We start from the raw sequence: 26,563 nt of genomic DNA on the forward strand, positions 1-26,563 counted from the left end.
AAAATGTATGTTTTCTTTTCATGAATCTTTACAATAGTGGGACTTTTTCTTTGTGGCTGTGCTATTTAGTGGAAATCGTGAAAGGAGATTCACCCACTCAATAGTTTAAGTAATTTGCGTTGTTTTGGTCGTAGTCTGACAAAGAGAACTAGCAGACAGAGAAAGAAGGAATCAAAAGAGAATTTCAGATTTAGTGGTGCTGTATCATGACTATTTTCAACAAAAAAACACATTTGCAATAGTCTTTCACGTCGCCGTCAGCCAGCAAGGACTATCGACAATTGCTTCCGTGTTTATGGGGGCGAAGTTGTCACAGAAACGTCCGTGCGTTTCTTTCGGCCTAAAATCGTGAATTTAGTTCATTTGTGTCCGATTTGAATGTTGGTCGGTCTGAGACTGGGAGCCGCCATGGCTGGTGCTTTCGGATCCTTTAGTCTCCATATAAGAATATGAAGAATTGCTATTGGACCTGATATTGTTTTATTTGGGGAATCATTCAACGTAAGCAGACTTGTCGTTCATGCCACTGTATGTAGCCTATTCCTGTTTACGGTTATGTTTTTTTTAATGTACTGGCAACTTTGAGAGGCCCAATTTATGAGACACCTGGTTCAGGCCGTTATTTTATAGAATGCCTTTATAACGTTAGCCTAGGTAAGTGAAAAGAGCATACAAAATAAAAGGAATGACAGATTCTTGCTGAATGTGGCTGGACGGACAGCTCGAGACCTGACACAGCTGACCGGTTCGAAATTAGTTTGCTAGCTAACAATAAAATTCATGGCCTCGTTGAAAAAAAAAATACTCCAGTATACTGACAGTTGACAGCAACTAGCTGGCTGGCTAGCTAAAACGATATAAGAAGAAGCAGACCTCTATCGTGGAATTAGCTAGCAATTTTCTTTTAAAGTCAAAAGACTAATAGTACTGGAAAAAGTACGATTCGACTGAAGAAGAAGCAGGGATATCTTGGATTGGAATATGTCGGGTCGGCCCAGAACCACCTCCTTTGCGGAGAGCTGCAAGGCAGTGCCGCAGCCCTCAGCATTTGGCAGTATGAAAGTCAGCAGTAAGTATGACCATAGAGCTAAACGCTAGTTTACAACAACAAAAAATCTGAAATGTTCTCTGTGCTTTTTTGTCATAATACTCTGCTGCTGCTATTATGATACAAGGGTAGAAATATATATATTGGAGTGGACTAGGCCTAGCCTAATTCACATTTAATACTGAAATGCCATATGGGTCCACACACATTTTCAGACAGTAACGTTACTCTCCCATTCACTGTCCAAGTCATTTGCTTAGTTAACCGTTGTCACCTAGACCCAACCAGTGCACTTAGAGCCACCGTCTGGTATTTTGCATGACGTTATTAGCATTATGTCTGGGATTATTGAGAAACGTGATCATACAAAATGTAAATGGATGGTAAAATACCATTGTAGCTTTCCAAATGATCACTGATCATATTATTAACCACCATAAAATAGCCTAGATGTAAAAGTATCTTTGCTTGTAGTGCTCAATGTGTAAGCTAGTCAAAATGCCTCTGGCAGGAGGAGTGATCACTGCATTTGAGCCTTACCTCTACTCTAGAGATTGACCCCTTGATTTTTGGGAGTACCGAAACAATGAATTGGTGAAAGAGCTGATAGGGCATGCCTAGGGGAACACTGTCATGTTCAATCCACTCATTCCCCACCCTGCAGCTCTGAGGCAGACACGCCATGGGTAGTGTTGATCGAGCTCTCTCGGGTATCGAGCAGGGTTAGGTCAGATGAAGCCTCGGGGCTACAGAATTAATCCAGACCAGTACATTTAAAGAGAGGACTGTCCACTGGATTGGAGAGCCTACAGTATGTATTGCAGGTTGGTTTTGCTAGACTGTTGGGTTAGGTGTGACCCACAGTATCATTGGTCTTTGCCAAAGGGTTTGTGAAAGTGGGATAAAAACCTAAAAACGCTGCTTAACTTTTCTGTAGGATTCCATTGTATCTCCATTTCATTATACTCACATCTAATACCAATATAAGATTGCTTGGTTCATCAAAATAATAACTGGCACATAGGAGCATCGGCCTTTCACCAAATTGATTTAATCTTCATCTAAATTCTCTATACTGGATGATTTGGCTGCATAGGTCTACTTCTAGTAAAGCTTCAACATCTGGTAAATGAGGCTAGTTCTGACTACTACTACTATTGGAGCTTCACACACAGCCAGCCAGGTCACACAGCTCATCAGCACTTTGTTCAGCTCAATAATTGACAAGTTGCTCAGCGGATGGAGAGCTGCTGGCCCCTGCTCTATCGTTCAGCATCAGCAGACCCCAGAAAATGGGGGCAGGACCGGGACTTTCTGATTGGTCCGCAGCATCTGGTGTCTGCCTACGTCTCTGAAGGTATCCATGGTTGGTCATGACTCCAGTCAGTCAGTCAATCCTGACCTGCTAGTGCTTTTTAAAATGTCTGTCTACTGAAAAGCTTGGTCAACCCTTGGAGAGCAAATAACTGTCTCGTTTCAACACTCCGACTTAATTACATTATAAATAGGCCAAAACCAAGTTCCCATCTTTGGAGAGTCATCCTGTTTATGTGTGCACATAAGATGACAGTGGGCTATGCTCTTTTCTCTCACATCAGTGTATACTTTTTAGCCACTTGTCCTAAGACAGATCTTTTTTTTTACTTGTCCAAAAGATCAAGTCACTTGTCCTCTTTACAAAATACAATGCATATTTTTTACCATAGAGAATAAGACAAATGTAGGCAACATGTTGCCTATTGGCTTTTTTTTAAGGCTCTCCTGGAGGATGGTTGCCCCCCCCCCCTTGGTAGCCTATAAAATATTGCAACATTACAATGACAACCAAGTACTTATGTTTTTATGAAATAATTCCCTCCAGGGCTCGAAATTAAGAGCGTTCCGGCATCCCTGGGACGATAAAAAAAGATGTCTACAGTCGAAAACAGACTCTGGGACAGTTATGGGACCATTGCACGTATATTTTTTTTATAAACAGAAATGAGGCTGATGCAGCAGGTCAGACCGTTTAGTTTAAAATGTTGATAAATATTTATTACTTCATATTATAAGCTCAACAATGCGTACATGGCTGTAGGCTATGCATGAATGTTCCAAAATGCAATAAGGGGGAAAACACTGTGTGTCTCAAAAGTGTACCGCACAATCTGTTTAATGTGACAGAGATTAAAATATCCTTTAGAAATTAAGAAATAGGGGAGTTTTAAAGACGCATCAACTAGCATGGGTTACTAATATGACTAGAATTATGCCTTTGGCTGCTGGACAATAAAAAAGTTGATTTGAAAACCAATGGAACATGAGAAATGCTGGTTTCAATAGCATATTAATCAAGCCTTTAGACATTAATGTTAATTATCCTTCATTATATTTGTCAAACATGAGTGGCGTTTTAACTTATATTTATGTTATTAAAAGTCTCATTAAAGTTTGCCTACATTTTCTGCCGCCTTCCTCATATCAGCATCGTTTTGGACATTAGACTAGCCGATATGCATATCACCTACACTTTGAAATGTAGACTTTTTTAATATGAAAAATTGATTTGAATATTATTCTGATCGGAGTAATTGTTTGATATTGTGATTTATATATATATGTTTTTACTCAAATCTATATTTTTACTTGTCCCGGACAAGAGGACAAGCGTTAATGTCAAGCTATGCCTTGGTGTTTGCTTGCTTGTTTGCTGATGTACAAATTAAATAACCTGGACAAAGATGTTGGGAAATTGCTCAACATAAGATTACCTTTTTAGCCCTTATTTGTATTCGGAGAAGGCTTTGCTCCCTAGTGGTGTATGACATAGTCTATTGTGTACTAGCCAGGAGGAAATGGAAATAGGGATCTGGAGAAGAAAGCATCAGAAGTAATGTCCAGCTGGGGAGAGGAGGAGAAGGAGGACGTGAAGGCTGAGTATATGAGCATGGACGGATGACTGGGTGATATGCGGGTGGGTGAGGTGGCGGCATTGATCATAATTAGATATCTTCTCCATCATTTCCAAGGGAAACGTTCAGTAGGCACCAAACAGTTGAAAACAGAGTAAACCCTAATCTTGGCAGCAGGTAGCCTAGCAGTTAAGAGCGTTGGGCCAGTATCTGAAAAATCTCTGGTTTGGAATCTCAGCGCCGGCAAGGTGGAAATATCTGCCATTCTGCTCTTGAGCACGGCAGTTAACCCCCAACAACAACTGCTCCCGGGCGCCGATGACATGAACGTAGATTAAGGCAGCCCCCCTCACTTCTCTAATTTCAGAGGGGTTGGATTAAATGCGGAAGACACATTTTTGTTGAATGCATTCAGTTGTGCAACTGACTAGTTATCCCCTTTCCCTAAAGCTGGAGGAACTTCCTGGACCTGCCCAATTAGAAATCCAAATGTTCATTTGTTTGCTATGGTGTGTCCTACTGAACATTAAACATGGTAATGAAGGTCAGTTGACATGCCTTGGGCTGCGTTTACACAGGCAGCACATTTCTGATGGTCAGCTCTGAAAAAGATCTGATGTGAAAAAACCTGATGTGATTGGTCAAAGGACCAATTTAGTGTTTAAAAGTTTTTTTAATACGTATTGGACTGCCTGTGTAAACGCAGCCTTGGTGATGCAATTAAAACAGCTGATAAAGAACCCTAATTGACTTGGGAGTTTACTGAAGGGAAACGTAAGTTTAAAGTCCTCATCTAATTGGATCATATGAGAAGACCGAAGTCCACCACATTTAAAAAAAAAAAAAAGCCTTTTTATGGCTTGTTCAAGTCATCATATATTATTTACGCCCATATGTTATCATCAAAAGTGGCTAATTTGTCTCATTCTTCCGTGTGGCCTTGGCTTTTGTAACAGGATAACGCGATGTGAGATGCTCATAAAGAAGAGAGGTGCCGTTACGTAATTCCATTTCAGCTGCCCTCGATCCACTCTTAGTAACGCATAGGGGAGAAAATTGGAGCCAGATATGAGACCTCAGCAGATCCTTCAAGACTGTCGCTAGCTGCCTGGTTCGTTGAATTGGCCTTTTTTTCCCCGCACCGACTCACTCCCCTCTGAATGAAAAATAGGATTACATTTGCTGTTTATTCTCAGCAGGCTTACTACGGCCCAACTGTCACGAACATGCCAAGGGTCTTGTGACCAGTTCAGTGGGTTGTGCGTCTCCTCTGGTGTCCTGTTTCCTTCCTGTTGCTGAGCTACTGCTGCTCCGGTGTCAGGGCTTCTCCCCGTGGCCTTTGGGATTGACTCCGCTGGTAAGGAAACTCAAATAAATCAATGTCCTTATTGGCGTTTGTGGCACCGGCATACATATATTTTACTCGTGCACATGATAGTCTTGACATCAGCTAATGTAGTCATAAGCAAAGTATAGCTGAATATGCACATTACACAATGTCAAAGAAAAGGGTTTGGGAATTGTTTGGGGGAGCAGTTACTGCGTTACATCCCCCAGGAGTTACGCCCTTGGTCTCAGTGTGTGGGTTATGTCTGTGTTTATTTCACGGGATTGGCCTCACCTATAGGGCAGTATTTTGGGCTGAGTGTGTGTATGTGGCAACAGTGAAGCATCCTCCGCTTATAACACTATACTTAGAGGCACGGGTGCTCTTTCCCTCCCCGTTGTGCTAAACCGCACCTTATCAGAGGGAATCACGTGCTGACTCACCGTGGCAGAGGCACTATGGCAACCTACAAACCAAGCAGCGTTAGGATACGTCCTCACCTGGTTGTGGTTTGTGTTGGAGAAGGAATGCCAATGTGTTAAGACACATTCTCATAAAAAAAAGCTGAAATTCATAATTTCTATACATTTCTGTCAGTTGATAGCTTATGAGTATTGCTCATCAACATTCTTAATGACGGCAAGAAAAGGCTGCTTCCACCCATCTCTCACAGCTAAACTGAAAAAAGTTTAGGGAATTGGATGATAATGGCAATACGTTCTTTAAAAAAAGTAAAGGTGGCTCTGTATGAAAAAGGTTGTTCACAGCCTAGGTGTGTGTCAGTCAGTCAGAAGGTGGGTGGGTGGGAAATGTGCCTGTGTTGTCACAGGCTCTGCTCTGACTCATCACATAGCAAAGTGCTGAGCCGGTATCAGGCTCCTCGTCACTCTGCTCACCTTGTTCTCCGAGGAACAGCTTTTGATCCAGAGGCCCTAATCAAACATGCTGTAAGGCAACGTTGAATACTCACACACCCACGCCTACAGTAGTATCACTAACTTGTTTCAGTTCTCTTCACACACCAGGTTTTGGTAGTATTGGGCTAAGACACAAAAACCTTTCCTTTACAGGATTGCTCAAGCACATCAAACCCACATTGCATTCATCCCCTCGCCACATTGAAGTGACACATTATTCCTAGTGGATAAGCTGTTGTGTGCGATGGGCTTCACTTTCTCCCCAGTGTACTGCCCTGCTACAGTGCGTGCAGAAGGTAGACCCTTGTAGTATAACGGCTAACCATATATTGCTCAGGCCCTGCAGGCCTGCGCTCCAATCGTAATCGCATTTGTCTGTCTGTGGGAACGCATCGGTCTCAGTCTGTCTGCTGAATGTGGCGGCTGGGAACGTGGCCCCAGATCTGAAGAACTGGTATTAGCAGCATCATGATGCAACTGCAAACCTAGAACAGCTTGTGACTCGCTCGCTTGTTTAGTTACTCGCTCTGCATCCTGCCCCCTCTGAGGAGTTTCCAAAGCAGCTGGCCAAGAACAAAAAAAGTATTTCGCTTTTATCCCCTGCCCTTATAAAGATTTTTTAAATGAAATCTATACTGCAATCAATGACAGTACTCTGTGTATGCAGGGTTGGGTAGGTTATTTTCTAAATGTAATCTGTTAGTTACTAGTTACATGTCCAAAATTGTAATCAGTAACGTAATTTTTTTTGGAATACCCAAACTCGGTAACGTAATCTGATCACTTTCAGTTACTTTTGGATTACTTTCCTTTAGGCATTAGAAGAAGACAAAAATGATCTATCAAATGCATTTGGTGTGTCATCATAGTGGTCTCTGACTTGGGCCTTGTTTCAATGCTGAATTTAATGTAATTGAGAAAACAAAGGTACGATAATGTATTTTTTCACAAACATACTTTCTGAATTTAATCCAAGAAGTAATCATCTAGTTTTTCCAAGTGTCTGTAATCTGATTACAACATTTTAGCTGGTAACAAAGCTGGTTAGTTGTTTCGTAGTCAGATTACATGTAATCATTTACTCCCCAACCCTGTATTTGTGTGAGGAGGTGGACCGTTTTGATTGCGACGCTTGTTTTCAGGAACTGAGTGACCACATGGCAGCTGTGTCTCTGAAACCAGATCTCTATCATTTCCAACCTAAGAGCATCATGTGTTGTCTGCCGCTTGTTTGCGTCTCCTGCAAGTCTGTGTGAATGGTTCTCTGCTTGCATCCCTCCCTGCGTACATTTGATAATGTGCATCTGGGTAGTGTATCGACAGTGTTGATAATGGTAGCCAGTGTGATGTTATGATGATAGTGTGAGTCAGTGTACAGAAGGAAATGAAAGGCTCTGATGTAGCTGTTGACGTGGGCCGAGCCTCTGGTCCCTGTAGGGAGGGGAAATGGCTCACCACCTGCCAGGCTCTGGAATGTGCGAGGAAAACGTAGGTATCTGTGCTCAGGACTCGGTACTACCGGGAACACATTACATGAGTTCTGCAATCCAAGAGGTTTCGCATTACCTTTCCATTACACAACTCTGAAAAATGTCTAATTAAAAGTTGTAAGATGCCTGGCTTTCACGTGTAGTTCATAGCAGAATGTTGGGCATTCTATGGAAAGTGTATCGGTGACATAACAATTTCAAACATAATATTTTTGTAGTATTAACCCCAATGATAATTGATGGGGGATAACATTAATCTGAAGGTATCAACATAATATGGCAAAAAAATCCTGTGACACTGTTTGAGACAGTTGTGTAACTGTCTGACTGTCAGTCAGGCAGTATCTCTGTCTGTTCAGCAAGAGGTCATTTTTCTCTCTGGACTTAAGACAGTCTAAACTAAACCTTTCCAATCTAAGCCTTAAGGGTGTCCTACAACAAGGGGTGTAAACCTGTTGACAGAGCAATAATACTAAACCCTTTGCTCAGAAATGGTACAGAGCTCTATCTATCTGGTCAATTGTTTTCTGTGGGGCTGACCCTCCATAACCCACATCCTAGCCCTGACTCATGAAATGGGAAGCTGTCAGTGTTAGTGGCCAGTCAGTCAGTCCCTCATAGGAAGGAAGGGAGGGTTGGGCTCTCAGTAGACCAGGGCTCTCCAACCCTGTTCCTGGAGAGCTACCGTCTTGTAGGTTTTCGCTCCAACCCTAATCGAGTGCACCTGCTTCTAATAATTCGTTGGTTGATAAACTGAATCAGGTTAGTTACAACTGGGGTTGGAGTGAAAACCTACAGGAAGGTAGCTCCCCAGGAACAGGGTTGGAGAGCCCTGCAGTAGACCATTGAACTAATGGATCCGGTCATGTGATCAAATCAAATGTTATTTGTCACATGCGCCGAATACAAGTGTAGACTTGACTGTGAAATGCTTACTTACAAGCCCTTAACCAACAGTGCAGTTCAAGAAGAAATAAATCAAATCAATTTAGTCTCAAATAATGAAACATTAATGCAAAAACACAGTGTTGGAGAAGAAAGTACATGTGCCATGTAAAAAAAGCTAACGTTTAAGTTCCTTGCGCAGAACATATGAAAGCTGGTGTTTCATAGGACTATTTCTCTCTCTTTGTATTAAAAAAAAAAAAATACCATTTGTATTTCATATACCTTTTGACTATTGGATGTTCTTATAGGCACTATAGTATTGCCAGCCTAATCTCGGGAGTTGATAGGTTTGAAGTCATAAACAGCGCTGTGCTTCAAGCATTGCAAAGAGCTGCTGGCAAACGCAGGAAAGTGCTGTTTGAATGAATGCTTACGAGCGTGCTGCTGCCTACCACCGCTCAGTCAGACTGCTATATCAAATCATAGACTTAATTATAATGAACACACAGAAATACGAGCCTTAGGTCATTAATATGGTCAAATCCGGAAACTATCATTTCGAAAACAAAACGTTTATTCTTTCAGTGAAATACGGAACCGTTCCGTATTTTATCGGAATGGGTGGCAACCCTAAGTCTAAATTAGAGGTCGACCGATTATGATTTTTCAACACCGATACCGATTATTGGAGGACCAAAAAGAGCCGATACCGGTTAATCGGACGATTATTATTATTTTTTTATATATATATATATATATATATATATATATATAATGACAATTACAACAATACTGAATGAACACTTATTTTAAGTTAATATAATACATCAATAAAATCAATTTAGCCTCAAATAAATAATGAAACATGTTCAATTTGGTTTAAATAATGCAAAACAAAGTGTTGGAGAAGAAAGTAAAAGTGCAATATGTGCCACGTAAGAAAGCTAATGTTTAAGTGCCTTGCTCAGAACATGGGAACATATGAAAGCTAGTGGTTCCTTTTAACATGAGTCTTCAATATTCCCAGGTAAGAAGTTTTAGGTTTGTAGTTATTATAGGACTATTTCTCTCTATACGATTCGTATTTCAAATACCTTTGACTATTGGATGTTCTTATAAGCACTTTAGTATTGCCAGTGTAACAGTATAGATTCCGTCCCTCTCCTCGCACCTACCTGGGCTCAAACCAGGAACACATCGACAACAGCCACCCTCGAAGCAGCGTTACCCATGCAGAGGAAGGGAAAAAACTACTCCAAGTCTCAGAGCGAGTGACGTTTGAAACGCTATTAGCGTGCACCCGGCTAACTAGCTAGCCATTTCACATCGGTTACACCAGCCTAATCTTGGGAGTTGATAGGCTTGAAGGGGTGGGTATAATTTGTGGAACGTTCCAACAGGAATCTGTTCCAAAAAACGTAAAGTAAAAGGTTGCCAACCAACAACGCATATAAACCTAGCTAACTAGCTGCCGAATAGGCATCAACTCACCACGTAGCTTATTCTTAATGTTTGTCCATAGGCAAACAGACGTGAGGACAGACATTTTTCGGAATAAACGTGATGCGTGAAAAACGCTATGAAATAGACCACTCCCTACCCGGTATCTTATTCTGCCGCTATACAACTTTGTATGCGTTGTTTTTTGGAAACCTTATTATTTACGAAGTTTTTGGAATAGATTCCTGTTGGAATGTTCCACAAATTATACCCACCCAGGTTGAAGTCATAAACAGCGCAATGCTTGAAGGGCTGTTTGAATGAATGCTTACGAGCCTGCTGCTGCCTACCACCGCTCAGTCAGACTGCTCTATCAAATAATAGACTTAATTATAATATAATAAACACACAGAAATACGAGCCTTGGGTCATTAATATGGTCGAATCTGGAAACTATCATCTCGAAAACAAAAGTTTTTTTCTTTCAGTGACATACGGAACCGTTCCGTATTTTATCTAACGGGTGACTAAGTCTAAATATTCCTGTTAGGCATTGATGTTTATGGTTAGGTACATTGGTGCAACGACAGTACTTTTTTCGCAAATGCGCTTGTTAAATCAACACCCGTTTGTCGAAGTAGGCTGTGATTCAATGAAAATTAACAGGCACCGCATCGATCATATGCAACGCAGGACACGTTAGATAAACTAGTAATATCATCAACCATGTGTAGTTAACTAGTGATTATGTTAAGATTGATAGTTTTTTATAAGTCTAATGCTAGCTAGCAACTTACCTTTGCTTCTTGCTGCCCTCGCGTTACAGGTAGTCAGCCTGTTAATCCTTGTGGAGTGCAATGTAAGGCAGGTGGTTAGAGTGTTGTACTGGTAACCGAAGGTTGCAAAAACGAATCCTCCCTGAACAAGGCAGTTAACCCCCGTTTCTAGGCCGTCATTGTAAATAAGAATGTGTTCTTAATCTGACTTGTCTAGTTAAATAAAGGTCTAAAAAAAAATCGGTGGCCAAAAATACCGATTACCGATTGTTATGAAAACTTGAAATCGGCCCCAATTAATTATATATGCAACGCAGGACAAGCTAGTTAAACTAGTAATATCATCAACCATGTGTAGTTAAGATTGATTGTTTTTTATAAGATAAGTTTAATGCTAGCTAGCAACTTACCTTGGCTCCTTGCTGCACTCGCGTAAAAGGTGGTTAGCCTGCCACGCAGTCTCCTCGTGGATCGCAATGTAATCGGCATCAAAAAATGCCGATCACTGATTATGAAACCTTGAAATCGGCCGTAATTAATCGGCCATGCCGATTAATCGGTCGACCTCTAGTGTGGAGTGCGATTGAGATTGTGTCATCTGTGGATCTGTTGGAGCGGTATGCGAATTGGAGTGGGTCTAGGGTGTCCAGGAGGATGCTGTTGATGTGAGCCAATACCAGCCTTTCAAATCACTTCATGGCTACCGACGTGAGTGCCATGTGGTGGTAATCATTTAGTCAGGTTACCTTCACTTCCTTGGGCACAGGGACTATGGTGGTCTGCTTGAAACATGTAGGTATTACAGACTCGATCAGGGAGATGTTGAAAATGTCAGTGAGACACTTGACAGTTGGTGCTTTGAGTACACGTCCTGGTAATCTGTCTGGCCCAGCGGCTTTGTGAATATTGACCTGTTTAAAGGTTTTGTTCACATCGGTTACCGAGAGCGTTATCACATAGTCATCCAGAACAGCTGGTGCTCTCGTGCATGCTTCAGTGTTGCTTGCCTCGAAGTGAGCATAAAAGGCATTTAGCTCGTCTGGTAGGCTCGCGTCACTGGGCAGCTCGCGTCTGGGTTTCCCTTTGTAGTCCGTAAATAGTTTTCAAGCCCTGCCACATCCGACGAGCGTCAGAGCCTGTGTAATGCCATTGGATGAATCCTGGAACATATTCCAGTCAATGCCATTGGATGAATCCCGGAACATATTCCAGTCTGTGCTAGCAAAACGGTCCTGTAGTGTAGCATCCGTGTCATCTGACCACTTCCGTATTGAGCGAGTCACTGGTACTTCCTGCTTTAGTTTTTGCTTGTAAGCAGGAATCGGGAGGATATAATTATGGTCAGATTTGCCAAATGGAGGGCGGGGGAGAGCTTTGTATGCATCTCTGTGTGTGGAGTAAAGGTGGTCTAGGATTTTTTCCCCCCATGGTTGCACATGTGACATGCTGGTAAAAAATTTGGTAAAACTAATTTCAGTTTGCCTGTATTAAAGTCCCTGGCCACTAGGAGCGCCGCTTCTAGGTGAGCATTTTCTTCTTTGCTTTTGGCTTTATAGAGTTGGTTGAGAGCGGTCTTAGTGCCAGCCTCGTTTTGTGGTGGTAAATAGACGGCTACGAATAATACAGATAGTGCGGTCTACATCTTATTATAAGGTACTCTACCTCAGGCGAGCAATACCTTGAGACTTCTTTAATATTAGACATCGCACACCAGCTGTTATTGACAAAAAGACACACAACCCCACCCCTCGTCGGGTTTTCTCTTTTGACATTTCGAGGATATACAATAGTCACTGACTGTAGACACTGTCAAACGCATTAGGATAATGAACAGTCTCGTCAAATCTGTAATCTCTGATTGTCAGTCTTTAACTTCAGTGATCACCATTATAATCGACATTGTCCTCATTACAATTCCATCCCCTGCAGTAGTAAGATGGTGTCAGGCTTCCGGTTGGGTGCTTGTTTTCTGTGCGTGTGTGTTCAGAGGAGGAGGAGATGCCTAATTTGGCAGTACTCTCTGCTCTGTCCCTCCCTTCCCCGTCAGGCTTTGACAGCTCTGACATTTTGCTCCACTTTCCTGCTACTCAGCAGAGAAAGGGAGGAAGTGTGTGACCTGGAGTGGTCTGACCCCCGAGACCAAATTCCCATATATTCTACCGCATTACGAGCTCAGTGGCTTCCTACATAGAGATGCAACGTGTTCAGACAGGATTGGCACATTGATAATGTGTACTTAACATTTTGTTAAGACTCTAGTATTTCCTCTATCCCTTGACTTCTGACCCAGACAGTAGCAACGCTGTAGAGAGTGCAGAGTTCAGTGCTGGATCCCCCGATGTAGCTGTTGTGAAATTCTGCTGCTGCAATGTCTCTTCCCTCGTCAAGCCTCTGCAGTAGCTAAGGCAGTAATATCAGAGGTCAGTGTTAGAGGGGCATAAGGGCACTCTGTGTGTGTACACCACAGAGATATGCAAGTGCTGGTTGTAAAACAGATTGCAGGGTGCTAAGAGGTCAGTGCTACACCAACACTCCTCCAAGGTATAATCACTAGTATATAGGCCTAGAGCTAAATCTTCAAAGTATGGAGTGGCCATTTTAAAGCGACTGGAAAAAATAATCCCCCTGTATTTAACAAATCATCAAGCCCACTCGCCTACGTTCCTTGCATGATCTGAGATGATAAATTATCTCTAGTAAATTGGTGAGAGTGGCATTTTGTAGTCTCCTTCTTTCAGAGTGTTTTCTATTTATTCAGTTTGGTGTCTAATTGATACCCAGGACTAATATTCACTTTACGGAATACTTCACTGCTGGTGTCTTTCATTCTCTTCATGCCAATTGGAATGTTGCATGATTACTGTTGCATATCTACTGCCTGGTATGACAACTGCTCGGCCTCCGACCGCAAGGCACTACAGAGGGTAGTCCGTACGGCCCAGTACATCAAGCTTTCTTACATACAGGACCTCTATACCAGGCGGTGTCAGAGAAAGGCCCAAAGAATTGTCAGACTCCAGCCACCCTAGTCATAGACTGTTCTCTCTGCAACCTCGTGGTACCGGAGCACCAAGTCTAGGTCCAAGAGGCTTCTAAACAGCTTCTACCCCCAAGCCATAAGACTCCTGAACATCTAATCAAATGGCTACCCAGACTATTTGCAGGGCCCCCCCTCATCACCTCTTGACAACAGAGAGTAGAAGTGGTGTAATTTAATAACTCTACCCACATGTACATACTACCTCAAATAACCGGTGCCCCCGCACATTGACTCTGTATCCCCCCCCCCCCATATAGTCTCTCTATTGTTACGATCTGCGAACAATGAAGGCTTAGGGCCAAGCGGGATGGGTAAAGAGTGATTTGGGACCGGCTGTTAGTGTTCGTCTTGGTCTGTCAACTCACACCTCCAGTAGACTTTCATTTTCATGTTGTCAAAAGTTGCAATGGCGATGTGCAGTTGTTGAATTGGAGCTATTATTTGGGGAAACATTTGATGCCTGCAGCGCTGCTTCAAAATAGGAACAGTACTAGAAAAGTGCTTAGCCGTTTGCAGTGCACCCACCCACACATTATCTTCGACTAAAACTACATCCTCATTTTCACCACAACCTTTACGCCTATACCTTTTATTCTTATACTTTACTTTCAGGCTGTCGTCATTACACTGTCTGCCAGAGCCCGTTAACATGGGTAGCCCTGCTCCTAGGAAATTACTCATAGCTAAAAAGTGGGTTAGTACAGCTTCCAATTTCTGGCTTACAGGCTTCAGTCTGAGCCTACATCTAGAGATGCAGTGACGAGAGAGGATGACAAATGTTACAGGAGCTTCTTGGTGTAAAGACTGTGGCTGAATGAGTTGTCCTATACTGCATCTCTTGTGTGACATTGCTTGTTCTCTTTCTTTCTCTCAGGAGACAAAGATGGCAGTAAGGTGACCACAGTGGTAGCGACCCCAGGCCAGGGCCCCGACCGGCCGCAGGAGGTCAGCTATACAGACACTAAGGTCATCGGCAACGGCTCGTTCGGCGTGGTCTACCAGGCTAAACTGTGTGACTCCGGGGAGCTAATAGCCATCAAGAAGGTTCTGCAGGACAAGAGGTTCAAGGTGAGGACCATTTCACTGCAGAGACGAATACATCGGAGAGTATTTATTTAAATTTTTATGAGTTCTTGTTGCACGGTGTGTTTTTGAGTAACGACAGTTCTTTGTCTTGGGGTCATTGAGTCACTGTCAGTATGACGTCACTGAAACTAGATCCCTAACTGGAGTCTCACATTAAATAGGCTCACATTTCTACTGTCATTCGACTGAAAACACTAGGAGGTTTGTCAGGGCACTTACCGCTGTGAGACTGCTCTCTCATGGTGATCGTAGCCTGCCATACCACACTGATAGGCATTTGGTTAATCATCCTGGAAGTCGGCCTGTGCATGATGCCCTAGTCCCCAGTGATGTCATGTCTCGTGAGAACACGCCCCTTCCTGTTGGACTCTCTCTCTCTCTCTCGCGCGCGACCTCTCTCTCTCTCTCTCTCCGCGCGACCTCTCTCTCTCTCTCTCTCTCTCGCGCGCGCGACCTCTCTCTCTCTCTCTCTCTCTCTCGCGACCTCTCTCTCTCTCTCTCTCTCTCTCTCTCTCTCTCGCGCGACCTCTCTCTCTCTCTCGCGCGCGACCTCTCTCTCTCTCGCGCGACCTCTCTCTCTCTCGCGCGACCTCTCTCTCTCTCGCGACCTCTCTCTCTCTCTCTCTCGCTGACCTCTCTCTCTCTCTCTCTCTCTCGCGCGACCTCTCTCTCTCTCTCTCTCGCGCGACCTCTCTCTCTCTCTCTCTCGCGCGCGACCTCTCTCTCTCTCGCGACCTCTCTCTCGCGCGACCTCTCTCTCGCGCGACCTCTCTCTCTCGCCGCGACCTTCTCTCTCTCTCGCGCGACCTCTCTCTCTCTCTCTCTCTCGCGCGACCTCTCTCTCTCGCGCGACCTCTCTCTCTCGCGCGACCTCTCTCTCTCTCGCGCGCGACCTCTCTCTCTGCGCGACCTCTCTCTCTCTCGCGACCTCTCTCTCTCTCGCGCGACCTCTCTCTCGCTCGACCTCTCTCTCTCGCGACCTCTCTCTCTCTCTCTCTCGCGCGACCTCTCTCTCTCTCTCTCTCGCGCGACCTCTCTCTCTCTCTCTCTCGCGCGCGCGACCTCTCTCTCTCTCGCGCGACCTCTCTCTCTCTCGCGCGACCTCTCTCTCTCGCGCGCGACCTCTCTCTCTCGCGCGACCTCTCTCTCTCTCGCGCGCGACCTCTCTCTCTCTCTCGCGCGCGACCTCTCTCTCTCTCGCGCGCGACCTCTCTCTCTCTCGCTGACCTCTCTCTCTCTCTCTCGCGCGACCTCTCTCTCTCTCTCGCGCGACCTCTCTCTCTCTCGCGCGACCTCTCTCTCGCGCGCGACCTCTCTCTCTCGCGCGCGACCTCTCTCTCTCTCGCGCGACCTCTCTCTCTCTCGCGCGCGACCTCTCTCTCTCTCGGCGACCTCTCTCTCTCTCTCTCGCGACCTCTCTCTCTCTCGCGACCTCTCTCTCGCTGCGACCTCTCTCTCTCTCTCGCGCGCGACCTCTCTCTCTCTCTCGCGCGACCTCTCTCTCTCTCTCGCGCGACCTCTCTCTCTCTCGCGCGCGACCTCTCTCTCTCTCTCGCGCGACCTCTCTCTCTCTCTCGCGACCTCTCTCTCTCTCTCTCGCTGCGACCTCTCTCTCTCTCTCGCGCGACCTCTCTCTCTCTCTCGCGCGACCTCTCTCTCTCTCGTCGCGACCTCTCTCTCTCTCTCTCGCGCGACCTCTCTCTCTCTCTCGCGCGACCTCTCTCTCTCTCTGGCGCGACCTCTCTCTCTCTCTCGCGCGCGACCTCTCTCTCTCTCTCGCGCGACCTCTCTCTCTCTCTCGCGCGACCTCTCTCTCTCTCTCGCGACCTCTCTCTCTCTCGCGCGCGACCTCTCTCTCTCTCGCGCGACCTCTCTCTCTCTCGCGCGACCTCTCTCTCTCTCTCGCGACCTCTCTCTCTCTCTCGCGCGACCTCTCTCTCTCTCTCGCTCGCGACCTCTCTCTCTCTCGCGACCTCTCTCTCTCTCGCGCGACCTCTCTCTCTCTCTCGCGCGACCTCTCTCTCTCTCTCTCTCTCGCTGACCTCTCTCTCTCTCGCGACCTCTCTCTCTCTCGCGACCTCTCTCTCTCTCGCGACCTCTCTCTCTCTGCGACCTCTCTCTCTCTCGCGACCTCTCTCTCTCGCGACCTCTCTCTCTCTCTCTCGCGTGACCTCTCTCTCTCTCGCGACCTCTCTCTCTCTCTCGCGACCTCTCTCTCTCTCGCGCGACCTCTCTCTCTCTCTGCGACCTCTCTCTCTCGCGCGACCTCTCTCTCTCTCGGCGACCTCTCTCTCTCTCTCGCGACCTCTCTCTCTCTCTCTCGCGACCTCTCTCTCTCTCGCGCGACCTCTCTCTCTCTCGCGCGACCTCTCTCTCTCTCTCTCGCGCGACCTCTCTCTCTCTCTCGCGACCTCTCTCTCTCTCGCGCGACCTCTCTCTCTCTCTCGCGACCTCTCTCTCTCGGCGCGACCTCTCTCTCTCTCGCGCGACCTCTCTCTCTCTCGCGCGCGACCTCTCTCTCTCTCGCGCGCGACCTCTCTCTCTCTCTCGCGCGACCTCTCTCTCTCTCGCGCGACCTCTCTCTCTCTCTCTCGCGCGACCTCTCTCTCTCTCGCGCGACCTCTCTCTCTCTCGCCGCGACCTCTCTCTCTCTCTCGCGCGACCTCTCTCTCTCTCGCGACCTCTCTCTCTCGCGCGCGACCTCTCTCTCTCTCGCGCGCGACCTCTCTCTCTCGCGCGACCTCTCTCTCTCGCGCGACCTCTCTCTCTCGCGACCTCTCTCTCTCGCGCGACCTCTCTCTCTCGCGCGACCTCTCTCTCTCGCGCGACCTCTCTCTCTCTCGCGCGACCTCTCTCTCTCGCTCTCTCTCTCGCGACCTCTCTCTCTCTCTCGCGACCTCTCTCTCTCTCGCGACCTCTCTCTCTCTGCGCGACCTCTCTCTCTCTCGCGCGACCTCTCTCTCTCTCTCGCCGACCTCTCTCTCTCTCTCGCGACCTCTCTCTCTCTCGCGACCTCTCTCTCTCTCTCTCGCGACCTCTCTCTCTCTCGCGACCTCTCTCTCTCTCGCGCGACCTCTTCTCTCTCTCGCGCGCGACCCTCTCTCTCTCTGCGCGCGACCTCTCTCTCTCTCGCGACCTCTCTCTCTCTCTCTCTCTCTCGCGACCTCTCTCTCTCTCTCGCTCGCGCGACCTCTCTCTCTCTCTCGCGACCTCTCTCTCTCTCTCGCGCGACCTCTCTCTCTCTCTCGCGCGACCTCTCTCTCTCTCGCGCGACCTCTCTCTCTCTCGCGCGACCTCTCTCTCTCTCGCGACCTCTCTCTCTCTCTCGCGACCTCTCTCTCTCTCTCGCGCGACCTCTCTCTCTCTCTCTCTCTCGCGCGACCTCTCTCTCTCTCTCTCGCTGACCTCTCTCTCTCTCTCGCGACCTCTCTCTCTCTCTCTCGCGACCTCTCTCTCTCTCTCTCGCGGACCTCTCTCTCTCTCTCTGCGCGACCTCTCTCTCTCTCTCGCGCGACCTCTCTCTCTCTCTCTCTCTCTCTCTCGCGCGACCTCTCTCTCTCTCGCGACCTCTCTCTCTCTCTCTCTCTCGCGACCTCTCTCTCTCTCTCTCGCGCGACCTCTCTCTCTCTCTCTCGCGCGACCTCTCTCTCTCTCTCTCGCGACCTCTCTCTCTCTCTCTCTCGCGCTCTCTCTCTCTCGCGACCTCTCTCTCTCTCGCGACCTCTCTCTCTCTCTCTCGCGACCTCTCTCTCTCGCTCTCTCTCTCTCTCGCGCCCTCTCTCTCTCTCTCTCGCGCGACCTCGCTCTCTCTCTCTCTCTCTCGCGCCCGCGCTCTCTCTCTCTCTCGCGCCCCGCGCTCTCTCTCTCTCTCGCGCCCCGCTCTCTCTCCCGCTCTCTCTCTCTCGCGCCCCGCGCTCTCTCTCTCTCGCGCGCCCCGCGCTCTCTCTCTCTCGCGCCTCTCTCGCTCTCTCTCTCGCGGCGCCCTCTCGCTCTCTCTCTCTCTCTCGCTCGCTCTCTCTCGCGCTTCTCTCGCTCGCTCTCTCTCGCGCGCTCTCTCGCTCGCTCTCTCTCGCGCTCTCTCGCTCGCTCTCTCTCGCGCTCGCTCGCTCTCTCGCTCGCTCTCTCTCGCTCGCTCTCTCTCGCTCGCTCTCTCTCGCTCGCTCTCTCGCTCTCTTCGCTGCTCTCTCTCGCGCCCTCTCGCTCGCTCTCTCTCGCGCCTCTCGCTCGCTCTCTCTCGCGGGGCCCTCTCGCTCTCTCTCGTCGCCCTCCCGCTCTCTCTCGCGCGCGCCCTCTCGCTCTCTCTCGCGCGCGCCCTCTCGCTCTCTCTCGCGCGCGCCCTCTCGCTCTCTCTCGCGCGCGCCCTCTCGCTCTCTCTCGCGCCCTCTCGCTCTCTCTCGCGCGCCTCTCTCTCTCTCTCGCTCGCCCTCTCTCTCTCTCTCTCGCGCTCTCTCTCTCTCGCGACCTCTCTCTCTCTCTCTCTCTCGCGACCTCTCTCTCTCTCTCTCGCGCGACCTCTCTCTCTCTCTCGCGCGACCTCTCTCTCTCTCTCTCGCGCGACCTCTCTCTCTCTCTCTCGCGCGACCTCTCTCTCTCTCTCTCGCGCGCGACCTCTCTCTCTCTCTCTCTCGCGCGACCTCTCTCTCTCTCTCTCTCGCGCGACCTCTCTCTCTCTCTCTCGCGCGACCTCTCTCTCTCTCTCTCGCGCGCGACCTCTCTCTCTCGCGCACGCGCGACCTCTCTCTCTCGCGCTCTCTCTCGCGCAGCCTCTCTCTCTCGCGCTCTCTCGCGCCTTCTCTCTCTCGCGCGCCTCTCTCGCGCTCTCTCTCTCGCGCGCCCTCTCTCGCTCTCTCTCGCGCGCTCTCTCTCGCTCTCTCTCTCGCGCGCCCTCTCGCTCTCTCTCTCTCGCTCTCTCGCTCTCTCGCTCTCTCTCGCGCTCTCTCTCTCGCGCGCGCCCTCTCGCTCTCTCTCTCTCTCGCGCGCTCTCTCTCGCGCGCGCCCTCTCGCTCTCTCTCGCGCGCGCCCTCTCGCTCTCTCTCGCGCGCGCCCTCTCGCTCTCTCTCGCGCGCTTCCTCTATTCCGCTCTCTCTCGCGCGCGCACTTCCTCTATTCCGCTCTCTCCACAGCCTTTTCTCTAATCCTGGATCTGTCAGCCCATCTCAGATGAGCCTCAAAGCCATTTTAAGACTCATTTAAGAGAGAGTGTCTGACTGGTCCAGAATCAGAGGAAAGTTCCTTCTGGGAGAGTGCAACTAGCTCAGTGTGAAGCTAGCTTCTCTAGCCTGTTTGACTTGTCTAATGCTCACTGGTTGTCAGATTTTATCAATGTCTCTCTGTCTCATCTCATCTCAGAACCGGGAGCTGCAGATCATGAGGAAACTGGACCACTGCAACATAGTGCGTTTGCGCTACTTCTTCTATTCCAGTGGAGACAAGGTGGGTGGTTGCTGCTCATACGTCAGTCTGTCTCTGTGTGTTTTTGCAGGTGATGGAGACTCCCTATTCAACAAGTTTTTGTTTGACACTGGCTAGGCTAAATGTTGCTCCTGAAATCTATTTCTACCACTTATATTCTTAGGCTTTCCATTGTGAAGATTTTCATATTAAGTTAAGCTGTTTAGGTTTATACTCTTATATTGTTGGGATTAGGGCTGACCCCATTTAGTTGACTGGTCAATTATTTGTTCAATAGGCTGTTGGTCGACCAAGATTTCTTTAGTCAAGCAGTAGCAAAAAAATAAAAAAATGTATAATCGAGTACCAGTTAAAGGTTTGGACACCTCATTCAAGGGTTTTTCTTTATTTTACTATTTTCTACATTGTGGAATAATAGTGGAGACATCAACACTATAAAATAACACATATGGAATCATGTAGTAACCAAAAATGTGTTAAACAAATCAAAATATATTTTAGATTCCTCAAAGTAGCCACCCTTTGCCTTGATGACAGCTTTACACACTCTTGGCATTCTCACAAACAGCATCATGAGGTACTCGCCTGGAATAGTGCCGACAGAGATGGTGGCCTCACTTCGAGTCCTTAGGAAACTATGCAGTATTTTGTTAGTGTATTATTTCTTACATTGTTAACACTTAAGATTTCCTGGGCTATTACATACAGCTGGGAAGAACTATTGGATATAAGAGCGCCGTCACCTTACCAACATTACGACCAGGAATACGACTTTCCGTAAGCAGATCCTTTGTTCGGACCACCACCCAGGACATTGGATCTAATCCTATAGGCCGGCCCAAAACAATGTATTCGCAGAAGAGGTAGACGGAGCAGCTTCCTGGTCAGACTTCGAAGGCATGCACACCACCCACCGCTTCTGAGTATATTACTCGCCAATAGGGTTGCACACTTTCCAGTAAATTTCCGTACATTTTCGATGGGAGGTTAAGCTCGGGAATTTTGTTTAAATTCATGAAAAAAGTTAGCTTATAACAGTGAACCTTTTTTTGTGGGTTACACATAAGGCAATTCTAGATCTTCTGGCATATTTTGGTTAAACTGTCCCCAATTCAATGGAATTGCAACCCTCTGCATGCACAGTGCATTCTTCCATCACATGTGCAGTGCTCTCTTCCACCACATGAACAGCTGATTCTCAAGATCTTGCACACTAAGGACATGCTATTGAGCCCACATTACTACACTGTCTGAGCCAAGGACTACATGCTTTCTGGTAAGTTTTGATTACAATACTGGGTGGGGTAAATATATTTTATGACATACATGATTTTTTTGTTAACCTCTCTAGGGGGTGTAGGACGCTTGGTGTGGGACGCTTTCACTGGCCAACATCCAGTGAAATTGCAGAGCGCCAAATTCAAAAACAGAAATACTCATTATAATTATTCATTATAATTAATGAAACATACAAGTGTTAAACATCGGTTTAAAGATTAACTTCTTGTTAATCCAACCACGGTGTCAGATTTCAAAAATACTTTCGGCGAAAGCAAACCATGCGATTATCTGAGAACAGCGCCCAGCAGACAAATCATTACAAACAGTAACCAGCCAAGTAGACGAGTAACAAAAGTCAGAAATAGCGATTAAAATTAATCACTTAACTTTGATCTTCATATGGTTACACTCACAAAACTCCCAGTTACCCAATTAATGTTCGATCAAGTCCCTTTCGTTATATCCAAAAAAACCCCCGTTTTGTTAGCGCGTTTTGTTCAGTAATCCACTGTCTCAAACAACATCCAGTGAAATTGCACAGCGTTAAACTCAACAAAACAGAAATTCTCATAATAAACATACATAAAAGAGACAAATGTTATACACCAGCTTAAAGATAAACTTCTTGTTACTCCAACTGCTGTGTCAGATTTCAAAAAGGCTTTACGGCGAAAGCAAACCATGCGATTATCTGAGAACAGCGCCCAGCAGACAAATCATTACCAACAGTTCGCAGCCAAGAAGAGGAGTAACAAAAGTCAGAAATAGCGATAAAATCTGTCAATTACCTTTGATCTTCATATGGTTGCACTCCAAAGAGTCCATGTTACACAATAAATGTTCGTTTTGTTCGATAATGTCCCTCTTTATGTCCAAAAACCTCCGTTTTGTTGGTGCATTTTGTTCAGTAATCCAATGGAACAAAGCGCGTTCACAACAGACAGACAAAAAAAATCTAAAAAGTACCTTAAGAATTCGTAGAAACATGTCAAACGATGTTTATAATCAATCCTCAGGATGTTTTTGTCATAAATAATCGATCATATTTCAACCGGACAATAACTTCGTCAATAGAAAAGGAAAAACAAGAAAGGCACACTCCGGTCACGCACTGGACTCAAGTTTGGAAATTTCCACTGTCCACTCATTAAAAGTGCTGTTACTCCCTAATTTTTCAGAGTAAAAGCCTGAAACAATGCCTAAAGACTGGCCACATGTAGAGGAAGCCATAGAGATTGTGATCTGGGTCTTTGTATGGTGGATAGGCTTTCAATGGAAAAACAGCCATTTCAAAATAAAAGCATTTCCTGGATGGATTTTCCTCAGGTTTTCGCCTGCCATATCAGTTCTGTTATATTCACAGAAATTATTTTAACAGTTTTTGTTAACTTTTAGAGTGTTTTCTATCCAAATCTACCAATTATATGCATATCCTAGCTTCTGGACCTGAGTAGCAGGCAGTTTACTTTGGGCACGCTTTTCATCCAAAATTCCGAATGCTGCCCCCTACCCTAGTGAGGTTAACTAGTAAATAGTAGCCTTCAGCAAAGTGTTCAAATAATTTCTAACTTGTTAACCTGTTTAGGATAGGGGGCAGTATTGACACGGCTGGATAAAAAACATACCCGATTTAATCTGGTTACCACTCCTACCCAGTAACTAGAATATGCATATACTTATTACATATGGATAGAAAACACCCTAAATTTTCTAAAACTGTTTGAATGGTGTCTGTGAGTATAACAGAACTCAAATGGCAGGTCAAAACCTGAGAGATTCCTTTACAGGAAGTGGCCTGTCTGACCATTTCTTGAACTTGTTTTCCATCTCTATCATTTACTAAGGATCTCTGCTCTAACGTGACACTTCCCACGTCGTCCATAGGCGCTCAGAGCCCGGGAAAAAACAGAATGTCGTCATTCCAGCCCCAGGCTGAAACACATTATCGCCTTTCTCAAGTGGCCGATCAAGGGACACTGGCTTATGCGCGTGACCCCGACCGCCCCCGCCTTTGGGATTTTTTCCTCTGTTTGCCGAAAAGGAGATTCCCTGTCGGAATATTATCGCTTTTCTACGAGAAAAATGTCGTAAAAATTGATTTTAAACAGCGGTTGACATGCTTCGAAGTACGGTAATGGAATACTTACAATTTTGTCACGAATTGCGCCATGCGCGCGACACTTCTTTACTATTTCGGATAGTGTCTGGAACGCACGAACAAAACGCCGCTATTCGGATATAACGATGGATTTTTTTGGACCAAACCAACATTTGTTATTGAAGTAGCAGTCCTGGGTGTGTATTCTGACGAAGACAACAAAAGGTAATCAAACTTTTATAATAGTAAATATGATTATGGTGAGTGCTAAACTTGCCGGGTGTCTAAATAGCGAGCCCGTGATGCCTGGGCTATGTACTTAGAATATTGCAAAATGTGCTTTCACCAAAAAGCTATTTTAAAATCGGACATATCGAGTGCATAGAGGAGGTCTGTATCTAGAATTCTTAAAATAATTGTTATGCTTTTTGTGAACGTTTATCGTGAGTAATTTAGTAAAATGTTAGCGAATTCCCCGGAAGTTTGCGGGGGGTATGCTAGTTCTGAACGTCACATGCTAATGTAAAAAGCTGGTTTTTGATATAAATATGAACTTGATTGAACAAAACATGCATGTATTGTATAACATAATGTCCTAGGGTTGTCATCTGATGAAGATCATCAAGGGTGAGTGCTGCATTTAGCTGTCTTCTGGGTTTTGGTGACATTATATGCTGGCTTGAAAAATGGTTGTCTGATTATTTCTGGCTTGGTACTCTGCTGACATAATCTAATGTTTTGCTTTCGTTGTAAAGCCTTTTTGAAATCGGACAGTGTGGTTAGATTAACGAGAGTCTTGTCTTTAAATGGCTGTAAAATAGTCATATGTTTGAGAAATTGAAGTAATAGGATTTTTAAGGTTTTGAAAATCGCGCCACAGGATAGCAGTGGCTGTTACGTAGGTGGGACGAATTCGTCCCGCCTAGCCTAGAGAGGTTAACAATTTTTGCTAATTAGGTTTTGCTACCATGTTTTAGCTTGCTTGAGCCTGCTAACTGAGGAGTGTTAATTCACCTGTTTCCATACACGTTTCATTTAAAAAAAAAAAAAAATCTTACAAAGGAGTTGTTTATTCTAACTGCTTATCTATTTATCTGTACATGCAATTGTATTTTTGAATTTTTTTTTCATTTTATTCTAATCTTTACAGGAAAATGCCACGGGCACTATCTGATGTGTGGAGACGTTTCACTGCAGCTAATGCAGAAGGAAGAGCTGTGTACATTTGCAAATACTGTGCCAAATCATATGTGAAGAATGCAACACGATGCAGAATCATCTGGCCAAGTGCATGACGTTTCCTCATTGCTCACAACAAGCAACCTCTACTTCTGTTCGAGGTGAAAATGATAAATCCGACACCTTATCGATAGCAACAGCTCATGGTCCTCCTGGAATCAGAAGTTGGAGGAACGTAGTCAGAGAAATGCTGATGAATGTCTTGCTTGAGCTGTGTATGCAACTGGTTCAGCTCTGATGCTCACAGGCAGTGTGTATTGGAAGAGATTTCTGAATGTTCTTTGCCCAGCATACACCCCTCCAACCAGACATGCTTTATCTACTCATTTTATGGATGCAGAGTTCAAGTGAAGGTGAAGCAAATCATAGAGAAAGCAGACTGTATTGCAATCATCTCTGATAGGTGGTTGAATGTTCGTGGGCAATGAATAATGAACTACATCTCCACCGCTCAACCAGTATTCTACAAGAGCACAGTCACAAGGGACAACAGACACACCGGTCTCTACATTGCAGATGAGCTGAAGGCACTCATCAATGACCTTGGACCACAGAAGGTATTTTCACTGGTGACAGACAATGCTGCGAACATGAAAGCTGCTTGGTCTAAAGTGGAGTAGTCCTACCCTCACATCACAACCATTGGCTGTGCTTCTCTTGCATTGAATCTGCTCCTCAAGGAGATCATGGCACTGAAAACAATGGATACATTCCACAAGAGAGCCAAGGAAATGGTTAGGTATGTGAAGGGTCATCAAGTTATAGCAACAATCTACCTCACCAAGCAAAGTGAGAATAATAAGAGCACCACATTGAAGCTGCCCAGCAACACACGCAGGGGTGGTCTTGTCATGTTTGACAGTCTCCTGGAGGGGAAGGAGTCTCTCCAAGAAATGGCCATATTACAGTCTGCCGATATGGACAGCCCCATCAAGAGGATCCTCCTGGATGATGTATTTTGGGAGAGAGTGGTAAGCAGCCTAAACTCCTGAAACCTATAGCAGTAGCCATTGCATGGATTGAGGGAGACAATGCCCTCCTGTCTGATGTTCAGACTCTGCTTGCAGATGTAAGAGAAGAGCAGACTCCGTACTGCTCTGCCCACTTCACTGTTGCTCCAAGCAGAGGAAACTGTAGTTCTGAAATTCATCAAAAAGCGTGATGACTTCTGCCTGAAGCCCATACACACTGCACCGTACATGTTGGACCCCAAGTATGCTGGCAAGAGCATCCTGTCTGGTGCAGATCAACAAGGCCTATGGTGTCATCACTACCGTGTCTCGCCACCTTGGCCTGGATGAGGACAAGGTTCTTGGCAGTCTGGCGTAGTACACTTCCAAGCAAGGGCTTTGGGATGGAGATGCCAACACATCTTTGGGATGGATATGCCAACATATCTCATCAGCCACCTGGTGGAAGGGACTTTGTGGATCTTTCTCCTGTTGCCTCCATCATCCTCCAAATCCCACCAACATCAGCCGCCTGGTCCTTGTTTGGGAACACACACACCAAAGCACGCAATACAAGGGTTGAAAAATTTGTGGCCATTCAGGCAAATTTGAGGCTTTGTGAGCCTGACAACGAGCCATCCTCAACAAGGTTGGACAGTGAAGATGAGGCCTCAGAGTCT

General features: G+C 46.1%; 1 protein-coding gene across 4 annotated transcripts in view; it reads left to right on the forward strand.

The window, feature by feature from the left end:
• Positions 1-26,563, forward strand: part of LOC106574304 (glycogen synthase kinase-3 beta) — a 49,326-nt gene continuing 22,763 nt past the window's right edge. The window contains exons 1-3 of one of the 4 annotated variants that reach the window (XM_014150116.2): positions 1-1,069; positions 14,692-14,885; positions 20,253-20,336. In XM_014150116.2, the coding sequence (XP_014005591.2) occupies positions 982-1,069; positions 14,692-14,885; positions 20,253-20,336 (366 nt within the window). In that variant the 5' untranslated portion in view covers positions 1-981. The remainder of the gene's footprint in view (positions 1,070-14,691; positions 14,886-20,252; positions 20,337-26,563) is intronic. The other 3 variants (XM_014150114.2, XM_014150118.2, XM_014150115.2) reach the window with 3 other exon arrangements.

Source organism: Salmo salar, chromosome ssa16 (genome assembly GCF_905237065.1).
Source record: "Salmo salar chromosome ssa16, Ssal_v3.1, whole genome shotgun sequence".
NCBI lineage: Eukaryota > Metazoa > Chordata > Actinopteri > Salmoniformes > Salmonidae > Salmo > Salmo salar.